The 20,255-nt window shown below is 42.5% G+C and overlaps 2 protein-coding genes and 2 pseudogenes across 8 annotated transcripts in view; 3 read left to right on the forward strand and 1 right to left on the reverse strand.

The window, feature by feature from the left end:
• The window catches only part of LOC116087765 (protocadherin gamma-B2-like), a 3,056-nt gene extending 2,296 nt beyond the window's left edge, over positions 1-760 (forward strand). The window contains exons 2-3 of the mRNA XM_031366348.1: positions 162-302; positions 647-760. Of these exons, the coding sequence (XP_031222208.1) occupies positions 162-302; positions 647-760 (255 nt within the window). The remainder of the gene's footprint in view (positions 1-161; positions 303-646) is intronic.
• LOC116087063 (protocadherin gamma-C4) overlaps positions 1-20,255 on the forward strand; it is a 176,646-nt gene that overhangs the window by 23,813 nt on the left and 132,578 nt on the right. Inside the window, exons 1-2 of one of the 7 annotated variants that reach the window (XM_031365496.1) lie at positions 313-4,881; positions 10,896-16,439. The exons of 4 other annotated variants lie outside the window; for them this stretch is intronic. In XM_031365496.1, coding sequence (XP_031221356.1) covers positions 2,458-4,881; positions 10,896-10,940 — 2,469 coding nt within the window. In that variant the 5' untranslated portion in view covers positions 313-2,457 and the 3' untranslated portion in view covers positions 10,941-16,439. Of the gene's footprint in view, positions 1-312; positions 4,882-10,895; positions 18,868-20,255 lie in introns of those variants that run through there. 2 more of the 7 variants (XM_031365484.1, XM_031365481.1) reach the window with 2 other exon arrangements.
• On the reverse strand, positions 8,147-9,293 carry LOC116087766 (annotated as a pseudogene).
• LOC116087917 lies at positions 15,228-15,318 on the forward strand (annotated as a pseudogene).

Below are 20,255 nucleotides of genomic sequence, written 5' to 3' on the forward strand. Positions count from 1 at the left end.
CGGTGATTCTGGCTATTGCCCTGCGTCTGAGACACTCCTCCAGCTCAGCGGCCTGGGGCTGCTTTCAACCCGGCCTCAGCTCTAACCTTGCCAATGGAGTTCTCCCCAATTACAGTGAGGGGACTTTGCCTTATTCCTACAATGTGTGCATTGCCTCACAGTCAGCTAAGACGGAGTTTAATTTTCTCAATGTGACGCCAGAAATTGCTCCTCAGGACCTCCTCTGCGACGGCGGCGACTCTTGGGTACCAGGTACTCTTGGAGACACTGAGGTTCCGTTTGTCTCGGATTCTACCTCAAAGGTGAGCTTCAATTTAATTTAGTTTTCTACTTGGGGTTTCAGGGTTTCTTAATAAATCACGAAGTTAGTTTTGGTGGTTTCGTGGCATACTTCATTGTCTTGCAAGTCAGTCTTGAACAATGTTCTGCCTTAAGTACGTTAACCTTATCCAACCCACGTCATAAAGAAGGGTTTGTTTTAGGTGTGAAGTTTATTTGCCCGTAATTAAGTGTCCACAGCATGCGATGCTTGCTTTTCTTCACCCTTACAATCCTCTCCAGTCCATAATGTTCATTCCTGTTGGAAACTTAAGAGATTCTTTACCTATCAGCTCTCTACCCAAGGTTTTGTTCTACTTCCTCTTAGATTCAGGGATTCAGTGTAAACACGGTCCTCATCTTACGAGTGTGTGAAAATTGGCTAGGGAAGAAACACATCACTCAAGGTTGTGGCTTGTTACCAGCAAAGCATCATGAGTAGGGAATTATTTGACTGACTTGTTGGTAGACATTGTGAGGTTCTTTCAAGCAGAATGTCTTGTGGTTCCTGGAAGCTTTTTCTAATTTTGGTTTTCACTTTATGTGTATGGGTGTTTTGCCTACTTTATGTCTGTGGACCAGTATACAGGGTACCAGGACCCTGGTACCCACAGAGACTGGAAGAATGCAACTGGAGCTGGAGTTGCAGGTGGTTGTGGGGCAATGTGTAGGTGCTGTGGGAATCAAACCCAGTTTCCCAGGAACAGCACCCATTGTTCTAAATTGTAAGTCGTCTTTCAAACAGCCTCCAGGTTTCTTTTTAAAGGATGGGCAACATATGATGTCTGAGGTGTCTATTATGAAGAGTCAATTTTATCAATAAATTTATTAATAAAAATAATCTTCATGCATTTAAATAACTTGCTCTTAAGAAAAAGTACACATCGAAGAAAGTTTTGCAACCTATGCTTCTGTCAATTTCTACAAAAATATCAAAAATTGTATGGTTTGAATTATTTACTCGTTTATGCATTTACTGATTGATGGTGCTAGGGATCAAACCCAGGGCCTCATACTTACACAGCAAGCACTCTTACCTACTGGACCATATCCCAAGTCCTAGAGTATAAAATTATGGATATCCAATTAAAATCTTTGTCTACTGATGAGTTATTAGGTAACCTTGCTTTTCTCAAAGGAAGAGCCTTCTGAACGTTCTTTTTTCTGCCATAATATTAAAAAATAAATAAATCTGTTATCCTTCAAGGATGATGACATTAAATATCTGTCTTAAATCAAATAGGCCACTCACTACTTGTCAACTAAAATACCTGTGATTTCCTCCATGGGAGATTAATGAAGTCCTGTCTCCTTCGTTCACTATACTGGTTGCTACTAACATCCCTTCACAGTAAACTGTCTACACGTGTTTTGAATAGTAATGAGAACTCATAATACAGGTAACCCAACTCAGACCTCGGTCTAAGACAGGGACGCTGCTTATGTTTCATAGCTTTAGACTGGGGGCCTGGAAACTTTCTCAAAGACTTCACAAGTCTATCTATCTTTCTGCACGTGGCAGCACATATGGGTCACTCTGCAAAGCTACGCTGAGAGCTGGGTTTGTTTCCTTAGCACACTAATGTACTATTAGGTAGATGTTCATAAACCTATCCCGATTTTTAAAATGAAGTCTTGACACTGTAAGGTAAGAATTTCAATTTCTTGGTTAAACAAACTCGATGTGGATAAGCCATAAAGGACTCGGTGGTACATAAAAATCAAACTTTTCTGGAGAAGTAAAAAAACAACAACAACAAAAAAAAACATATTGATCTCATGTTATGGGAGTCTTTTTGTCAGAATTAAAACTTAATTAAATATAAGCATTGCAACACAATGCAGCAATATAATATACAGAAGAAAAAAAAAACCCTTGGAAATGAAGATAACTAAACTTAAGAGGGAATAAAAAATAGAATTGGTGTAGTAACTGGTTAGGACTCTAAGCGTCGCTGTTCACCTGACTGGGAAAGAAGCCGCCATAGAAGCGACCAGCTCTCAGCGTCCTCCGCACCAGAGACCAGATAAGCTCTTGGGAAAAGCCACCATCCTAAGTCCCGCTCTCCCTAGCTTCAGAGAAATAAGTAAACAGCAGGCTGAACTAGGACTAAGAGGAAAGCGAAGAAAGAAACGACAATGGCGGACCCACCGAGGCGCTGGACCAGCAACGACCTGCTGACCTTCTTCATGCTGCTGGGGACCCTGTGTGCGCCAGGAAAAGGGCTGATCCGCTACTCTGTGCGGGAGGAACTGGACAAAGGCTCCTTTGTGGGCAACATCTCCAAGGACCTGGGGCTGGAGCCCCGCGAGCTGGCGGAGCGCGGAGTCCGCATCGTCTCCAGAGGTAGGTCGCAGCTTTTCTCTCTGAACCCGCGAGGCGGCAGCCTGGTCACCGCAGGCAGGATAGACCGGGAGGAGCTGTGCGCTCAGAGCGCGCCCTGTCTCGTCAGCTTTAACATCTTGGTTGAGAATAAAATGAAAATTTATGGAGTAGAAGTAGAAATCCTTGATATTAATGATAACCTCCCCCGGTTCCGCGACGAGGAGTTAAAAGTAAAAGTTAATGAAAACGCAGCTGCAGGAACACGTTTGGTGCTCCCTTTCGCGAGAGATGGGGATGTGGGTGTGAATTCCCTCCAGGCTTACCAGCTCAGCTCCAACCCGCACTTCTCTCTGGACGTGAAGAGCGGATCTGACGGGCAAAAACATCCAGAGTTGGTGTTGGAACAGCCCCTAGACCGTGAGAAGGAGTCTGCTCATGACCTGATCCTCACAGCTTTGGATGGCGGAAACCCAGTACATTCTAGCACCGTCCATATCAGCGTGACCGTCCTTGATGCAAACGATAACGCACCCCTGTTCACCCAAAACGAATATAGGGTGAGTGTCCCAGAGAACACACCTGTGGGCACTAAACTCCTCACACTCACCGCCACTGATGCAGACGAGGGAATCAACGCAAAGTTGACCTTCTCTTTCCGCAACGAAGAAGACAAAATTTCTGAAACTTTCCAACTCGATTCTAATCTTGGGGAAATCTCAACTATTCAATCCCTGGACTATGAAGAATCCAGATTCTATCTCATGGAAGTGGTAGCCCAGGACGGAGGCGCTCTTCTTGCCAGCGCTAAGGTGTTGGTCACGGTCCAGGATGTGAATGACAATGCCCCGGAAGTGATACTCACCTCCCTCACCAGTTCCGTCTCTGAAGACTGTCTGCCCGGAACCATAATTGCGCTCTTCAGCGTACACGATGCTGATTCTGGAGAGAATGGAGAGATTATGTGTTCTATTCCCAAGAACCTGCCCTTCAAACTGGAAAAGTCAGTTGATAATTACTATCACCTACTAACAACAAGAGCACTGGATAGAGAAGAGACTTCAGATTATAACATCACAATAACCGTTGTTGACCGTGGAACTCCTCCACTGTCTACAGAAAACCACATCTCTCTGAATGTAGCCGACATAAATGACAACCCGCCCACCTTCTCTAGACCCTTCTATTCCACTTCCATCTCAGAAAATAACCCCAGAGGTGTCTCCATTTTTTCGGTGAATGCCTATGATGCTGACAGTGGCGATAATGCCCGGGTCACTTACTCCTTAGCTGAATATACATTTCAAGAAGTGCCTGTGTCCTCCTACGTCTCCATTAACTCCGACACTGGTGTCCTGTATGCGTTGCAATCCTTTGACTATGAGCACTTGAGAGACCTGCAGCTACTGGTGACAGCTAAGGACAGCGGGAACCCTCCACTCAGCAGCAATGTGTCCCTGAGCTTGTTTGTGCTGGACCAGAATGACAACATTCCTGAGATCCTGTACCCAGCTATTCCTACTGATGGCTCCACGGGTGTGGAACTGGCCCCCCGCTCTGCAGAGCCTGGATACCTGGTAACCAAAGTAGTGGCAGTGGACAAAGATTCGGGACAGAACGCCTGGTTGTCCTACCGCCTGCTCAAGGCCAGTGAACCGGGACTCTTCTCCATAGGGCTTCACACAGGGGAGGTGTGCACGGCAAGGGCTCTATTGGATAGAGATGTACTCAAGCAGAGCCTGGTGGTGGCTGTCCAGGACCATGGCCAGCCCCCTCTCTCAGCCACTGTCACACTCACTATCGCTGTAGGGGATAGCATCCCGGATGTACTGACTGACTTAGGCAACCACAACACACCAGCAGAACCCCAGGATTCAGACCTCACACTCTATCTAGTGGTATCTGTGGCAGTGGTCTCCTGTGTCTTTCTGGGATTTGTTACTGTGCTGCTGGCCCTCAGGTTGAGGCACTGGCACATGTCACGCCTGCTTCAGAGTTCCACAGGCAGATTGGCCAACATGCCCGCCTCCCATTTTGTGGGCATGGATGGAGTACAGGCTTACCTGCAGACCTATTCCCATGAAATCTCTCTCACTACAGACTCCAAAAAGAGCCACCTGATCTTCCCCCAGCCCAATTATGCTGACAGGCTCATTAGTGAAGAGAGCTGTGAGAAGAGTGAGCCTCTTCTCCTACCTGACAATATACACACAAACAGAGAAGAGCCTGGAGCTGCTCAGGTTAGTGTTCTCTTTCACTAAGAAGTGGAACGTTTTCTTCATTTCTTTTCTCACTCGTTTTTCTGGTAGAGTCAAAATCAGTTGTACAGTGGATCATCATTTGCTATATTGGAGTTTAACTCTATTTTGTTCAGTAATAGATACTTTTTCAAATTATAATAGGGACTGAATATCTTTTCTCCATGTGTGGATATATTTAGAAAATCTGACAGCAGGCTTACCTTAAAAGAAAGTGATAAACATAATGTTGCTAGTTTAAAGATATTCTGTTACTAGAAGAGTTGTATTAATTCAAATCATTATATGTATTGTTCCCTTTGAGATTTTTGTCTACATATCATTAGTGGACATGTTTTATAGGCATGGTGGTTTGAATGATAGTTGCTCTTATGGGCTCACATATCTGAGTGCTTAGTCACCAGGGAGTGGAACTGTTTGAGAAAGAATAGGAGGTGTAGCTTTTTGGAGTAGGAGTGTCACTGGGGGAGGGCTTTGAGATTTCAAAAGCCCACACCAGGTCCAGTCTCTCTCTCTCTCTCTCTCTCTCTCTCTCTCTCATGCACACTCCTCTGTCTCTCTGTCTCACTTTCTCTCACTCTCGTGCTCCCTCTCGCCCACCCCTCTCTCTCAATAAGGATGTAAGGCTCCCAGCTACTGCTTCAGCACTATGCCTGTGTGCATCTGCCCTGATGATCATGGACTAAAACTCTAAAACTGTAAGCAAGCTACCCCCAAATTAAATGTTTTCTTTTAGCCATTCAAGAGTGATGCATGCCTTTAATCCCAGCACCTGAGAGGTCAAGGCAAGTGAATTTCCTAGTTTGAGGCTTGCCTGGACTACTTAGTGAGTTCCAGGACAACCAGGGATACAGAGAGAAACCCTGCCTTGAAACAAATGCTTTCTTTTATGAGTCGTCTTGGTCCTAGTGTCTCTTCACAGCAATATAATAGTAACCAAGACAAAAACAGTAATAGTAGAGGATATTGTATGTGCTTCTTATTTTATTATACATATAGATAACAATTTATAATACTTTCATGAATCAGCAGGCAATAAGGAAAACTTTTGCTCACTTCCTATCAGAAATGTAGATTAGATTTATATTAATGGTATGATCACAACATTCTAAAGTCAAAAAGTTGGGGAAGCCATGTAATTATTGCATATGTGTCATCTTTGGGAAATAAATCAATGAGAAGTAACCTTAGGATTTTATTTTATTCTGTGATATATGTTAAGGCCACAAAGAGTTGTATTGCTGTGTTCAACCAGTATAAATGTGTCATACCCCTGGCATCTGCTGGTTTCTGCCTCTTCAATTATCAACATCAGCATCTCTCAGAATGTTTACATTCTCCCACATGTAAATGCAAACATTCCTGCTTTTTTACAAGAGTAAAAGACTTGAATTCAAGAAAATCACCATGACTTAAGAATGCTTTACCTTTGAAAATTCATTTCTTAGGGGTGAGCTTATTTTAGGTTAATAGATTTTTTTAATAAAATGTTTATTTATGGATCTCAAAACTTGTGAGCATGAATCTTATAAGAAAATAACTACTCAGTTTATTTTCTGCACCTTTTTATATGCCCTTTGCTAACTGACCCTTCAATTCGAAATAAATGGTAGAAATTAAAATAGAAACTAGTAGTGGAATTGTAGGTTGTTATTTTAGACACATAAAGGTTTGTTAACACACTTAAAAGCCCTGATTTTATTTTCTAAATATTTAAAGAACAACCATACTATAAACACATGCACATTCTTCTGATAACAGTATGAACAGTAGTCATAGCATTATGATTCAGCAGATAACAATATAAACAACAGACCTGCCGAAGAACTAGTGGATTCAAACACTAAGAAGAGAATCTATGCAAGCAGAGATGTTCATGTCATTCATTTCTTCACAAAAATATGCCATTTTGTGTGTGTGTATGTGTCTGTCTGTCTGTCTGTCTGTCTGTGTCTTCCTGCCTATGTGTATGCAAGTGCTTGTATAGGTCAGGGACAACTTCAGATGTTGTCTTTCGGGCACCAACCACCTTATTATTGAGATAGAATCTCTCATTGACCCAAACCTCAGCAGGTAGGCTATGCTGTCTGGCCAGGGAGCCTGAGAGGTCATCTGTCTCTGCCTCCCCAATACTAGAACTACAAGCACTTGCCACCATGACAGTTTTTTTAAACCATGGGTTATAAGGATCAAACTCATATCCTCATACTTGCAAAGCAAACACTGTATTGACTGAGCTATCTCTCATCCCCTTTTCCATTATTTGGAATGAAAATTTTTATATTTAATTATGTATACTGAGACAATCTTTCTACAATGATGAAACATCCTTTAAATGTCAATAAACAACTGATAGACTGTACATTATTAAATGCCTGTTCCATACACTGTAAGTATAGGTACCATATGTACATTATATTCTTTTAAATAGTAGTTATATGTGTGTTCTGAAGAGGTAGCTTTCCCATAAAAATGAGATACTCTTAGTAGTGGGAAGGCACTTTGCTTGCATGTTTCTAAAGTCTTGTTTCCATGATTTTTTAAATATTTGGATGCTATAATATTTTTTAAATATTTGGATCACATTTACAAAATACTGATGCTCAGGCAAGAGGGATGGCTCAATCAGTGCAGTACCTGCCATGTAAACACACTGACACTTGAGAGATGGCTCATCAGTTCAGAGTACTTGTTCTTGCAAAGAACATGTCATTCATTTCTTCATGAAAACCCAACCACAGTTGGGCTCCCAGAACCTGTATGGCAGCCCACAGCTGTCTGTAACTCCAGTTTCAAAGGATCTGATACCATCCTCTGTCCTCCACCGGTTCCAAATGCATGCACATGGTACATGTACAAGCAGACAATACACTTATGCACATAAAATAGATAGGTTTTAGAAGAAACTGTCCCCAGAACCCATATACAAACAAAAAAGATGAATATTTCTCTCTAGTCCCAGTACTTGGGAAAGCAAGAGTGGTGGAAGCAAGAGGATTGCTGAGACTTGCTGTCCAGTCAGACTGGACAATCAGTGATCTCCAGGTTCTATGAAAGATCCTGTCTCAAAAATATAAGAGAGTGCTAGAAGAATATATCTGACATCAACCTCTAGCCTATGCATAATGCACTAAAATAATAATGATAATAGTACTGCCACTAAATGACTGTCTAGAATCCTGGTTATAATGAATAGGGTTTTTTGTGGGTTTTGTTTTGTTTTTGAGCCAAAATTTTATTTATTTATTTATTTCTTGCATTTGAAGTATTCCTCGATGACATCTTTGGCCAGAGATTCTTTGCCATAGTCCTTAACCACTATGTAACTGCAACCAACCACCTTCCGTGGTTTCCCCTCTTGATCGATTTTTAGAAAGGCCTACCCATTCCCCTAGTTTCTTGTTGTCATCAACCTTTATCAGGTTGATTTGGTGCTCAGCACAAAGTGCCTCCACCGGCTTGGCATACATGGGCTCATCACAGTTGGATGCAAGCACACAGAGATGGGCTTGGCGCTTGTCTAAGGCTTTGGCAGCTTCGCGTATGCCTCGTGCTAGGCCATCATAGATGAGGGCGGTCTTCAGCACCTCTTGGAGAGCAGTGTTGATGTCCATTACACCTCCAGCAGCTACGCTTTCCTCGACTAAGGCGGTGGATTATGGGTGACGCTGAATCTTGAACGCACCGGAGCTTCTGCCTCCGCGCAAGTTGGCAGCGGCAGGGGAAAAGCAATGAACAGTTTAAGATGTTTTAATGCTTTGTGTTATAAACTGAGATCATGCTGCGGTACACCTGACACATTTTAGAATGACAACATTATAATATAAGTTAAAGGTACTTATCTTTATGTAGTTTTTCTAGTTTGGGAATGTAATTAAAACTATAAGACACATTGGGCAGTGTGGTTGGTGGGGCACACCTTTAACCCCAGCACTTGGGAGGCAGAGGCAGGCATATTTCTGAGTTTGTGGCCAGCCTGGTCTACAAAATGGGCTCCAGGACAGCCAGGTTCATACAGAGAGACCCTGTCTTAAAAAATAAAAATAAAAAACTATAAGACGTACTACATGACTAGTGGAATCAACATGTTTATTGACTAGCAAAGAATGTCAGTTTAAAATGCTTAAGTAAACCGGGCATTGTAGTACACTCCTTTAATCCCAGCACTCAGGAAGCAGAGGCAGGCAGATCTCTGTGAAGTCAAAGCCAGCCTGGTTGGTCTACATAGTGAATTCCAGGACAGTCAGTATTATGTCTCCACGACCATATGTTTAAATGATTATACAGTAAACTGGGAACCAAGTAAAAATCAACATTAATATCTTTCTTTAATATATATGGTTTTAAGGATTCATGTCTCACCTCTCAAATTCAGATAACTTACTGTTGTTCATCTTCTTGGGAAAAAACAATACAATTGTAATGCTGTGATAAACAACACTATTTGTGAATTGATTTATTTCATGAGAGTTTCATACATGAATATAAGTTTTTAATCAATCTCTGCTCTTCCCCTTCTAATCCCTCTCTTAATCCCCTCACTTTTTCCACATAACTTTATGTGATTTAAAAAAGAAAAAAAAAAAAAGGACGGGCAATGGTGGCACACACCTTTAATCCCAGCACTTGGGAGGCAGAGGCAGGTGGATTCCTGAGTTTGAGACCAGCCTGGTCTACAGAGTGAGTTCCAGGACAGCCAGGGCTATACTGAAAAGCCAAAAACAAACAAACAAACAAAAACTAACTGGACTGCAAATGGATACAGAGTATATTGGGGTGATGGGTAGCCTACCCAAGCCCACATACCTGAAGAAAACCATCCTCTTTCAGTAGCTCTTCAGATAAAAATGTGATTCCTTGAGCTCCTACTCACCCACAACAGTATTTTGTTGGCTTGGTCTTGTGCAAGTCTCAGGCATGCCATCCAGCTGCTGTGCATTCCTATGTGCAATGGCATTGTCATGTCCAGCAAATATATACTTGTTACAGATGTTTACTCTCTCTAGCTACTACAATATTTCTCTACCCTTCACTGAGCATTGAAGGGAGGGGATCTAGTGATGTTCCACTTGTAGCTGAACATGCCTCTGCCTCTTATTCTCTGCATGTTGACCGCTTATGGCTTGCTGTGTTATTCACTGTCCACTGCAAAAAGCAGTTTCTCTGATGAAGAATAAACAGTGCAGTAATAGACAGACAGACAGACAGACAGAGATGAGCAGTTAAGGAGCAGTTTATTACTATGTCTCTATCAGTACTATATGCTACTCCTATGTTAGCAGAATAATAGTACTAATGCCAATGACTTTAGCCAGCCATGGAGTTCAGGCTCAGTTAATGGTACCAAGAATGAACTATGTTTTGTGAGCAGGCTTTAAATCCAGGCAGGAAGTGGCTGGTTACCCCTGTAACATTCAGGCCTTTATTGCAACAGTTATCATATCTTACCAGGCTAGTTGTTATTGTAGCTCACAAGGTTCATAGCTGTTGAAGGATGATAATGATGTTTCTCCCTTGGTAGTGTGCCTAGAACCTTCTGGCACTTCCACCTTACAACTACGCAGTAGGGATGAAACATTCAGGTAGGTACCGGCTTGACTTTGCCATGTCCCGTGACTCAAGTATGTGGTGTCCTCAGCAGTATGGTCTTTCCTTCAAGTTCTGGTAAATTCATTTTTAAATCATACTTATAAATACTTAAAAATAGGAAAACAGAATCTCTGGCTTCTTACTATACATTTTTATGAAAACTATCAAGCTTTTTTGGTTACTTATTGGGAGGAAGATGAGATGGCAAAAGATAATATGATGATGGCAAGTTCTAGGCCAACTTGAGCCTATATCAAGTTCTAGTTCCAGGATAGCCTGAACTATATAGTAAGACTCATTCTCAGTCTCTCTCTCTCTCTCTCTCTCTCTCTCTCTCTCTCTCTCTCTGTCTGTCTCTCTCCCTCTTTCCCTCCCTCCCTCCATGTGTGTGTTTTAAAATGAAACAGAATAAGAAACTAAGAGCAGTGGGATTTACAGCTTTTATAAGTTAAAGGAGAATAAAATTAAATTTTACGGCACCCACCAAACTTGTACTTCAAGAATATTTGTGCTACTTCTTCTGCATTCACCAGCAGTTTCGTTCATTTACATATTTTTCAAATATATTGTTGGTCCCTCAGATCTGCTAAGGTAAACAGGGAGGTATCATTATTATTATTTTATGAACATAGAAGTGGAAACTGTAACTATGCCGATACAATTATTACAGAAAGGTAACCTCTGCTGTGAGAAGTGATGAATTACTTAATTTGGAGGAATATAAAATTCCAATTTGAACAAATGGCAGCCATGCTGCATAGGGAGTATTAAAATGTTGACAATGCAAAGGTTGCTTTTGTCATCAATACACAGAAAAATATTATTCTAACTGGATCTTTATTTGGAGCCATTAGCAGCACTGCTGCAACTTCTAAGTGCAGAGTGCCTCTGTTAGCTAACTATGAGCAAAGTTTTGGCTCATAAAGCTGTGGTGGAATTATCTGAGAACCCTAAATTTGTCTGTCTCCCACAAAAATATCTATCAGAGAACCTACCAGAAGGACAAAGCAAGTACACCAAACCCACAGAATCTCCCAGTAGAGCACAGGAAACCTAGCCAGGCTACAGCCTATCATATTTCTCCTCGACTGTCTGTTTTCTTCCTGATGTTCTTGGAGATTTGCTAATTTATTCTGGAAGAGCCAGCCATGGGCTCACTTCTGAAGGACCTTACCAAAGATCTGACATGCTCACTCGTAAACAACAGATTAATACCAAGAAAACACTTTGCCATTGGATTAGTTTGGGTTTTATTCCTGCAAAGACACATCATGACCAAAGCAACTCTTATAAAGGCAAACATTTAATTGGGGCTGGCTTACAGGTTAAGAGGTTTGTCATCATGTCAGGAAGCATGGCAGCATGAAGGCAGACATGGTGCTGGAGAAAGAGCTGAGAGTTCTACATCTTGATCCGAAAGCAGCCAGGAGATGACTATCTTGTACAGACTCTTTACCGCACTCGGCAGAACCTGAGCATAGGAGTCCTCAGAGGATACCTACACAGTGACGCACTTCCTCCAACAAGGCCAACCCTACTCCAATAAGGCCACACCTCCACATAGTGCCACTCCCTATGGTGAAGCATTGAAACACATGAATCTGTGGGGGCCAAACTTATTCAAACCACCACAGCGGTGAACACAAAGAGAAGGAATTTACCTGTGAGTGACCTTGCAGATCAAGAGCAAACTTGTAGTCAGAAGTTGACCTGTATATTGGAATTCAAAATGATTGACAAAAAGCTGTTAAATGTTTATGTACAAGTGGGCTAATCAAGAGTATTAACAAACACTCACTAGCATTATCAGAAATATCACCATGCTGGAAATCATCAAACTGGATCTAACTTGGCCCACCTTAAAATGAATGTAGATGTCAGTCCATTGCAGTAACACTGCCTGTCTTAATTACTTTTGATTGCTGTGAAGATACTCTATGACCAAGGCAACTTACATAAGAATGAGTTTATTTGGGTTAACTGTTTCAGAGGGTGAGTTCATGGCCATAATGGTGGGGAACATGGCAGGAGACAGTCAGGCAGGCATGGGGCAGGTGCAGTAGCTGAGAACTTACATGCTGAGACAACAGCCACGAGGCAGAGAGAGAAAGCTAACTGGGAATGGCCTAGACTTTTGAACCCCACCCCCTACTGATATGCCTCCAAACAAGGCCACACTTCCAGCAAAGTCACATCCCCTGTGAGGCCACACCTTCTAATCCTTTCTAAACAGTTCTATCAATGACAAAGCATTCAAACATAAGCCTATGAGGTTAATTCTCATTCAAACCACCACACACTGCCTCAGCCCACATCACACTTCACTTTCTTCAAAAGGAGAACCCATATGGCAGATGTTACTAGTATGGGAAGTACCTCTGGTCAGAGAAAGGCATTCCTACTCTTCACCACCATGGACAAAGGGTATGCCATCTAGATACTGTACCACCCAGATCATGGAATTATGGCAGATGAAAATAACCTTCCCCAAGAGTGACGGCTGATGCCCCAGATGAGATCCTCAGTGGCGAGATTATCTATTCCTTTACCAATGCTGATAACGCAGACAACTGCTCAAGTGTGTTCAAGGGGGACACTCACCACTTAGGGATAATTGGTCTTTGAAGAAATGGAGAGCTACATAGTTGGGGTGCAAGCAAGTGATGGAAGAAGTCACACTGTGCATTGCAAAACATAATGGGGAAATTTTGTGCTTAACAAAAGGAAAATTCCACTTACAATATAGGTCAAGATTCAAAACACATACATAAGTAGGGAACAAATGGAGCCTTAGACCAGGAACAGATTCCAGAGTATATTGTCATTATCATAGCAGTGGACAAAGGAAATCTGTCCCATTCTTCAAGCACACACTTCATTCTGTAGATCTCAGACATCAGTGTCACCACTCAGTTTTCCACCAGGCCTCCTATATGGTTCATATAACTGAGAACAATCCCCTTCTAGACCCCACCACCATGCTACTAGGTCCTTCAGAACCTGATTTGGGGCCCATCAGTCATGTAGCCTACTCCATCTTGGCCAGTGGCCTAGAGCAAAGGTCATTATCCTATATGCCCCAAGTAGAGTTTGTATGACCATAAGAAGCTATACTCTTTCAAGCTGACACTAAAGCCCCACATTCAGGATTCTCCAGCCTCAGTGTCAAGGTGGGCATGCGCATGCTGGTGAGCCAGATCTGTGACAGCGTCCAACATATGCTTCACCCTGTGCCAGGGCACAACAGTAAGCTCTTCTACATAATACTGCCAACCACAGAGCATCTGGTTATCTAATCATCAAAGTAGTGCTGATCAATGTGGACTCTGAAGACGATGCTTCCTTCTCCTGCCATATGGGAGTCTACAGCCTAGGATTTCTCATAGGAAATGTTGTACTGGGCCTAGTTTGAAAAACAAGATGAAGTCCATCGCTGCCTCTGACTATAATAAAAATGAAGGTCAGCTACCTCATTCGGTCTCTGCTGCACTGCATGTAATCTTTGCAGATGACTTGCAAGAGGTACTTCGGACTTTAGGGATTACCCAATCCTCTTTGACCCCCTAGGCAAGCTCTAGATTTGCCTGATGGTAGTCTTGACCTTGATCTTTGTGCTCTTTCTCCCTACCATGGTTGTGGCTATTGCCCTATATCTGTGACACTTCTATAGGCACATCATTGGAGTCTGTTTTGAGTTGGATCTCTGCTCCGAGGCTCCATAGGAAGTTTTTCTCTTCCCCAACTATGACAAGGGAAATCTGCCATATTCTTCCAGTGGCTTGGATGCCTAACATTCTCCAGGTACTGAGTTTAATTTTCTCAGTAGAAAGCCCAAATATGCTCTACTACAAGATAAAGACAACCCAACATGACCTTAATTCAACAAACTTGCAAACAATTCCTTAAAAAAAAATCTTTCCTATGTGTAATTAGTAGAGAACTTGTTAACTTAGAGTTGAAACACTGCAGATTAAGTACTACATGATTCTGTTTTATTAATTTTTTCTTGGCATGGAGCATGCCCTTTGTAAGTAAATTTGTGTTGCAATTGCTGTTTTGTAGAAAGTCTCCTAATGGTCTCAAATTTTTTGTTAATTCTAAAGCAATACAACTGAAAACATTTCAATGAAGTAATATGCCACACTATTATTTTTCTATATTATCTACCTCCTTAATAGTGCTTAGGTGTTTGACACCTAAACAAGCATTCTAACACTGGGTTATAGTCCTGTCTTGGTCATTGTTCTATTGCTATGAAAAGACTATATCATGACTATATCAACTCTTTTGAAGAAAAGCATTTAATTGGGGCTTGCTTACAGTTTTAGAGGTTTAATCTGTCATCATCATGGCAGGAAGCATGGCAGCATGCAGTCAGATATGATACTAAAGTTGTAGCTGAGAAGTCTACCTCTGGATCCACAGACAGCAAGAAGAGACTGACTTGGGCTTTTGAAACTCCAAAGCCCATCCCCAGTGGTACACTTCCTCCAACAACACCACACCTACTGCAACAATGCCACACCTCTTAATCCTTCCAAATAGTGCTACTCCCTAAGAAATCAAATGTATGAGCCTATAGTGGGTAATTCTTATTCAAACTGCCACAGTTCCTAACCACGGACATTATTTCCTGAATTAACACAACTCTATAAAATTAGGTGATCCGCCTACCTTGAGTGCAGTCACAACTATCCTGTGTAGAACACAATAAATAAATGTCTTAAAATGTCTTATGCAGCACAGAAGACAAGTGCAATAATACATCCTGTTTTGCAACCCAGAATGCATTGTTTAATATGAGTTTTGATACATACAAAAAGGAATATGGCACACAAAATAACTCAGGGGCATGATGGGAAGAGGGCACGGAGGGTGAGGCTGGTCTCGAGCATAAGGTCTGAGTGAAAAATACCCGTGAATAGATGTTTGTTTCAACGTAGCACTGGCATATTCTACATACAGAATAATATTCTGAGAGTGATAGGAATGGGAATTTGTTCATAACAGATGTACAGTGTCAGCACATGAGAGGCGGATCTGCCTTATGGTTCCTAAGGAGAAGTCAGAAATCCTCCGGTGGAGAATGTTTTAGTGGGGGTGATTATGTGTCTTTAATTCAAGGAAAGAGAAAAGAATCGTGGCTGATATCACAACTGGATTAATCATCTTTCTTTGAGAAAGGGCTATTTTCAGAAATCTTAAATTTGGGTTAGCTTGATGGACAGTGAAGGAATCGCACGTGGAATGCTTTAAATAAAAATATATTAACTTTACAATTAAAAAAGTTGTATGCACTCTATACATTTTTACTTCCTTCAACAATTTTTAAAAAGCATACCCAAATGTAACCGATGTTAGAACCATTCTTTAAGTGTTAACAGGAACCTATAATGACATGTAAAAATAGCATCTCCTCTGCTTGCTCACACTGGAGTTGATTCGTTGAGAATGTGTTTGTATCAGTGACATTACTGAAAATGGGCAAATGCAGGTGAGGATTCAAGAGTTCCACAAAAATGTGATACCATTCCTGTTCTGCAGGATTCCAAGAGATATTTCCTCAAAATGAGTGAGAAGTTTTCAGAGAACACTTAAGACCGTTTGAAATCGAGCATATTACTATTGTTTCAGTTACTCTCTGAGAGAAATATAAATGTCATAACTGCACATTTAACAGGAAAAATAAAAATCCTCTACCAGTTTCACAAAACGAGTGCAGTATGAAATTTAGACTCTGAGTGTCGCTGTTTCCTAACCCGAGCAAGAAAATCAGTGGGAGCAAGGGTCTGTCCTTATAAGATACTAAACCTATGCAAAAAATTCTAACCTGAAATGGTTCTCAACTGGCCTCTGTGCGTTTAAGGACCTTGGCCTCTAATTCTGTGGATTACCAACTGGTCTGGGGCTGTTCTTCCTACCAGCAATCGCTGGGAAGTCTTTAACAAGCCAGTCATGGCGGCTCTGCAGAGGCGCTCGCCCTGCTGCGAGTTGCTCCTGCTTTTCAATCTCCTGTGGTGGTTGTGGGGATCCGAAGCTGGGCAGCTCCGCTACTCTATTCCCGAGGAAGTGGAGAAAGGCTCCTTCGTGGGCAGCATCGCCAAAGACCTGGGGCTGCAGCCCCGCGAGCTGGCGGAGCGCGGGATCCGCATCATCTCCAGAGGTAGGTCGCAGCTTTTTTCCCTAAACCCGCGAAGCGGCAGCTTGGTCACCGCAGGCAGGATAGACAGGGAAGAGCTGTGCGCCCAAAGCGCGCCCTGTCTTGTGAGCTTTAACATCCTTGTAGAAGATAAACTAAATCTTTATCCTGTGGAAGTAGAAATAGTGGACATTAATGACAATGCACCCAGATTCTTAAAGGAAGAAATGGAATTGAAGATTCTTGAAAATGCAGCTCCATCCTCTCATTTTCTACTAATGGGTGTCTATGACGCCGATGTGGGAGTGAACTCCATTCAGGGCTTCAAGCTCAGCGGTAGTAGTCACTTCTCAGTACATGTGCAAAGCCAAGATCATGGGCCCAAATACCCGGAGCTGGTGTTGGAGCACAGCCTGGACAGGGAAGAGGAAGCAGGTCACCATTTGGTCCTTGTTGCCATGGATGGTGGTGACCCTGTCCGAACAGGCATGGCACGAATTCTCGTAACTGTCGCAGATGTGAACGACAATGCTCCAGTGTTTACTCAGCCTATCTATCGTGTGAGTGTCCCTGAAAACCTGCCAGTGGGTACACGAGTGTTAACAGTTAATGCCACTGACCAGGATGAAGGCGTCCATGCAGAAATAACGTATTCCTTTGTGAGGATCACAGAAGAAATCTCTCGGATTTTCTGCTTGGATCCTTTAACTGGGGAAGTTTCCACTTCTGAAACCCTAGACTATGAGGATTCAAGATTTTATGAGCTGGATGTTGAAGCCCGAGATCAGTCAGATCTTCAAGACCGAGCAAAAGTCTTAATAACCATCTTGGACGTGAACGACAACGCACCGGAAGTGGTTGTTACATCCGGTAGCAGAGCAGTTGCTGAAAACGCACCTCCAGGGACCGTAATTGCTCTTTTTCAAGTCTATGATAAAGACTCTGAACAGAATGGCCTGGTAAGATGCTCTATCTCAGAAAGTCTCCCATTTAAATTGGAAGAATCATTAGACAATTATTTTCGGTTAGTGACAAATTCGGAACTGGATCGGGAACAGGTATCTTCCTATAACATCACCGTGACAGCCACGGACAAAGGAACACCACCTCTGTCTACACAAAGGTTTATCTCCTTAGATGTGGCAGACATTAATGACAACCCACCAGTTTTCTCTCGTCCGTCCTACTCTGTCTATATCCCTGAGAATAACCCTAAGGGCGTCTCCATCTTTTCTTTGAATGCAGTGGACCCTGACAGTGAAGAGAATGCAGAAATCATCTACTCTCTGGCCAAAGAAACCCTTCAGGGCACGCCTCTATCCTCCTTCCTCTCCATCAACTCCATCACTGGTGTCCTGTATGCACTGTGTTCCTTTGACTATGAGCAGTTTAGAGAACTGAATCTACTGGTAACAGCCAGTGACAGAGGGAAACCCCCACTTAGCAGCAATGTGTCACTTAACTTGTTTGTGCTGGACCAGAATGACAATATACCTGAGATCCTGTACCCTGTCCTCCCCACTGATGGTTCTACTGGTGTGGAGCTGGCCCCCCGCTCTGCAGAGCCTGGATATCTAGTGACCAAAGTGGTGGCAGTGGACAAAGACTCAGGTCAGAATGCTTGGCTATCCTACCGCCTGATGAAGGCGAGCGAGCCAGGGCTCTTCTCAGTGGGACTACACACAGGTGAGGTACGCACAGCAAGGGTCCTGCTGGACAGAGACGCACTCAAGCAGAGCTTGGTGGTGAGTGTGCAGGATCATGGCCAGCCGCCTCTCTCAGCTACTGTTACACTTACTGTGGCTGTGGCCAGCAGCATTCCCGACATTCTGGCTGACTTGGGCAGCCTTGACCTTCCACACAAGACTGATGATCCAAGCCTTACAATCTACCTAGTGGTGGCAGTAGCCACTGTTTCGTGCATCTTCTTTGCTTTTGTTACGGGGCTGCTGGTGCTCAGGCTGTGGCACTGGCATAAGTCAAGATTGCTGAAGGCCACAAGGAAAGGTGTGTCAAATATGTCCACTTCACACTTCATGGGTATTGATGGGGTTCAGGCTTTTCTACAGACCTATTCCCATGAGGTCTCACTCACTGCAGACTCAAGGAAGAGCCATCTGATCTTTCCCCAGCCCAACTATGCCCACACACTCATCAGTCAGGAGGGCTGTGAGAAAAATGAGCCTTTGCTGATACAGGAAGACTCGGCTTTTTGCAAAGAGGAAGACTCTCTTGATCAGGTAAGGTTATTGCTCTTATTTAAAAACAAAAAACCAAACCAGGACATTGTAATGTTCTCTTTAATCGGCGATGAAGTACTTTCTCTTTTGCAATGAATCATATCTGTCATTGTTTGCATATCAAATGTCACCCAGAGATCCAAGGCTTGGTATCCAATAAAAGTAAATCAGAGGCTGGGCCGTTGGGGGTAGGTGACCAGAGGAGAGCTTTTGGAAAGGTATTATAGGGTAAGGATTCTGGTCTTGTCAATGGATTGATTCATTGATGGTTCATAATTGGATGGGCTATTGGGAAGTGATGAAAGTGGGTACCAGTAGAAAAGAAAGTTGACTGCTTGAAGACACAACCTTGAAGGGGATATATTATCCTCGGACTTGAGCTTTATTGCTGCCACGTGGTGACAGCCTTGTTCTACCACAGGTTTCTACTGTGATGTGCAACCTCATTGCAACCTACCAGCAGCAGAGCCAGGGTACCACAAACAGAACCTCTAAACCCTTTCTCCTTTTCAAGTTGATTTGTCTAAGACGTTTTTGTCACACCAATGAAAACTCAATCAAATCCATATAATTCTGAAGATTTTCTTTTTTATCAGCAGGTTCCTAGGTCTCTTTTCTTGGTTTTCATAGGAAAACATCTTATTTCATGCTGTAGATTTGTTTAGCCACTTTTTTTTCTGTACCTTTGATTTTGTACATCTCATTTCCAAGGGATTTCTCCTATTCTAGAACAGTTAGACAATTTCTATTCTAAGCTGAAAAACTGGAATTAAACCATATGCAAAATTTTACTATGCACAATTAAGATTTTAATTTTCCATTTTTTCTCAGTATTACATAATAATTGCAGGTGTCTTCCAAAATGGTGAAAATTCACATGAGAGTCTCTCTCTCTCTCTCTCTCTCTCTCTCTCTCTCTCTCTCTCTCTCTCTCTCTCTCTCTCTCTGGACAGGGTCTCTCATATCCCAAGCTGACCTCACTTAGCCGACCTTGAATTTCTGATCCTCCTACCTCTGCTTCAAGGGTGTGCAGTACCATACCTGGTTTATGCAGTGCTGAGACTCAAACCTAGGACTTTGTGCATGTTGGGCAAGCACTCTACCAACTATTCTTCCAGTTCTTAGTGAAAGTTATATGCACATTTTCTTTATTTCTGCATCTTGATTTTTTTTTTCTTCTCATGTTTGCCTTTTTCCTGTCCTCTTGGTGAGAGTTGACTTTCTTTTCCAAAATCTTTTTGTGATCTTTGTCTAATTTTGGCTTGGTGATAAACCTCTTGCTGGAGTAAGTGTCCAATGGACCATTGTGCCATTATCTTTTCCCTGCTGTACATGTTCAGGATAAATGACATTTAAAGCTGGGTTGCTTCACCGATCGGCCATCCTTT

Source organism: Mastomys coucha, unplaced genomic scaffold, assembly GCF_008632895.1.
Source record: "Mastomys coucha isolate ucsf_1 unplaced genomic scaffold, UCSF_Mcou_1 pScaffold13, whole genome shotgun sequence".
NCBI classification, from domain to species: Eukaryota; Metazoa; Chordata; class Mammalia; order Rodentia; family Muridae; genus Mastomys; species Mastomys coucha.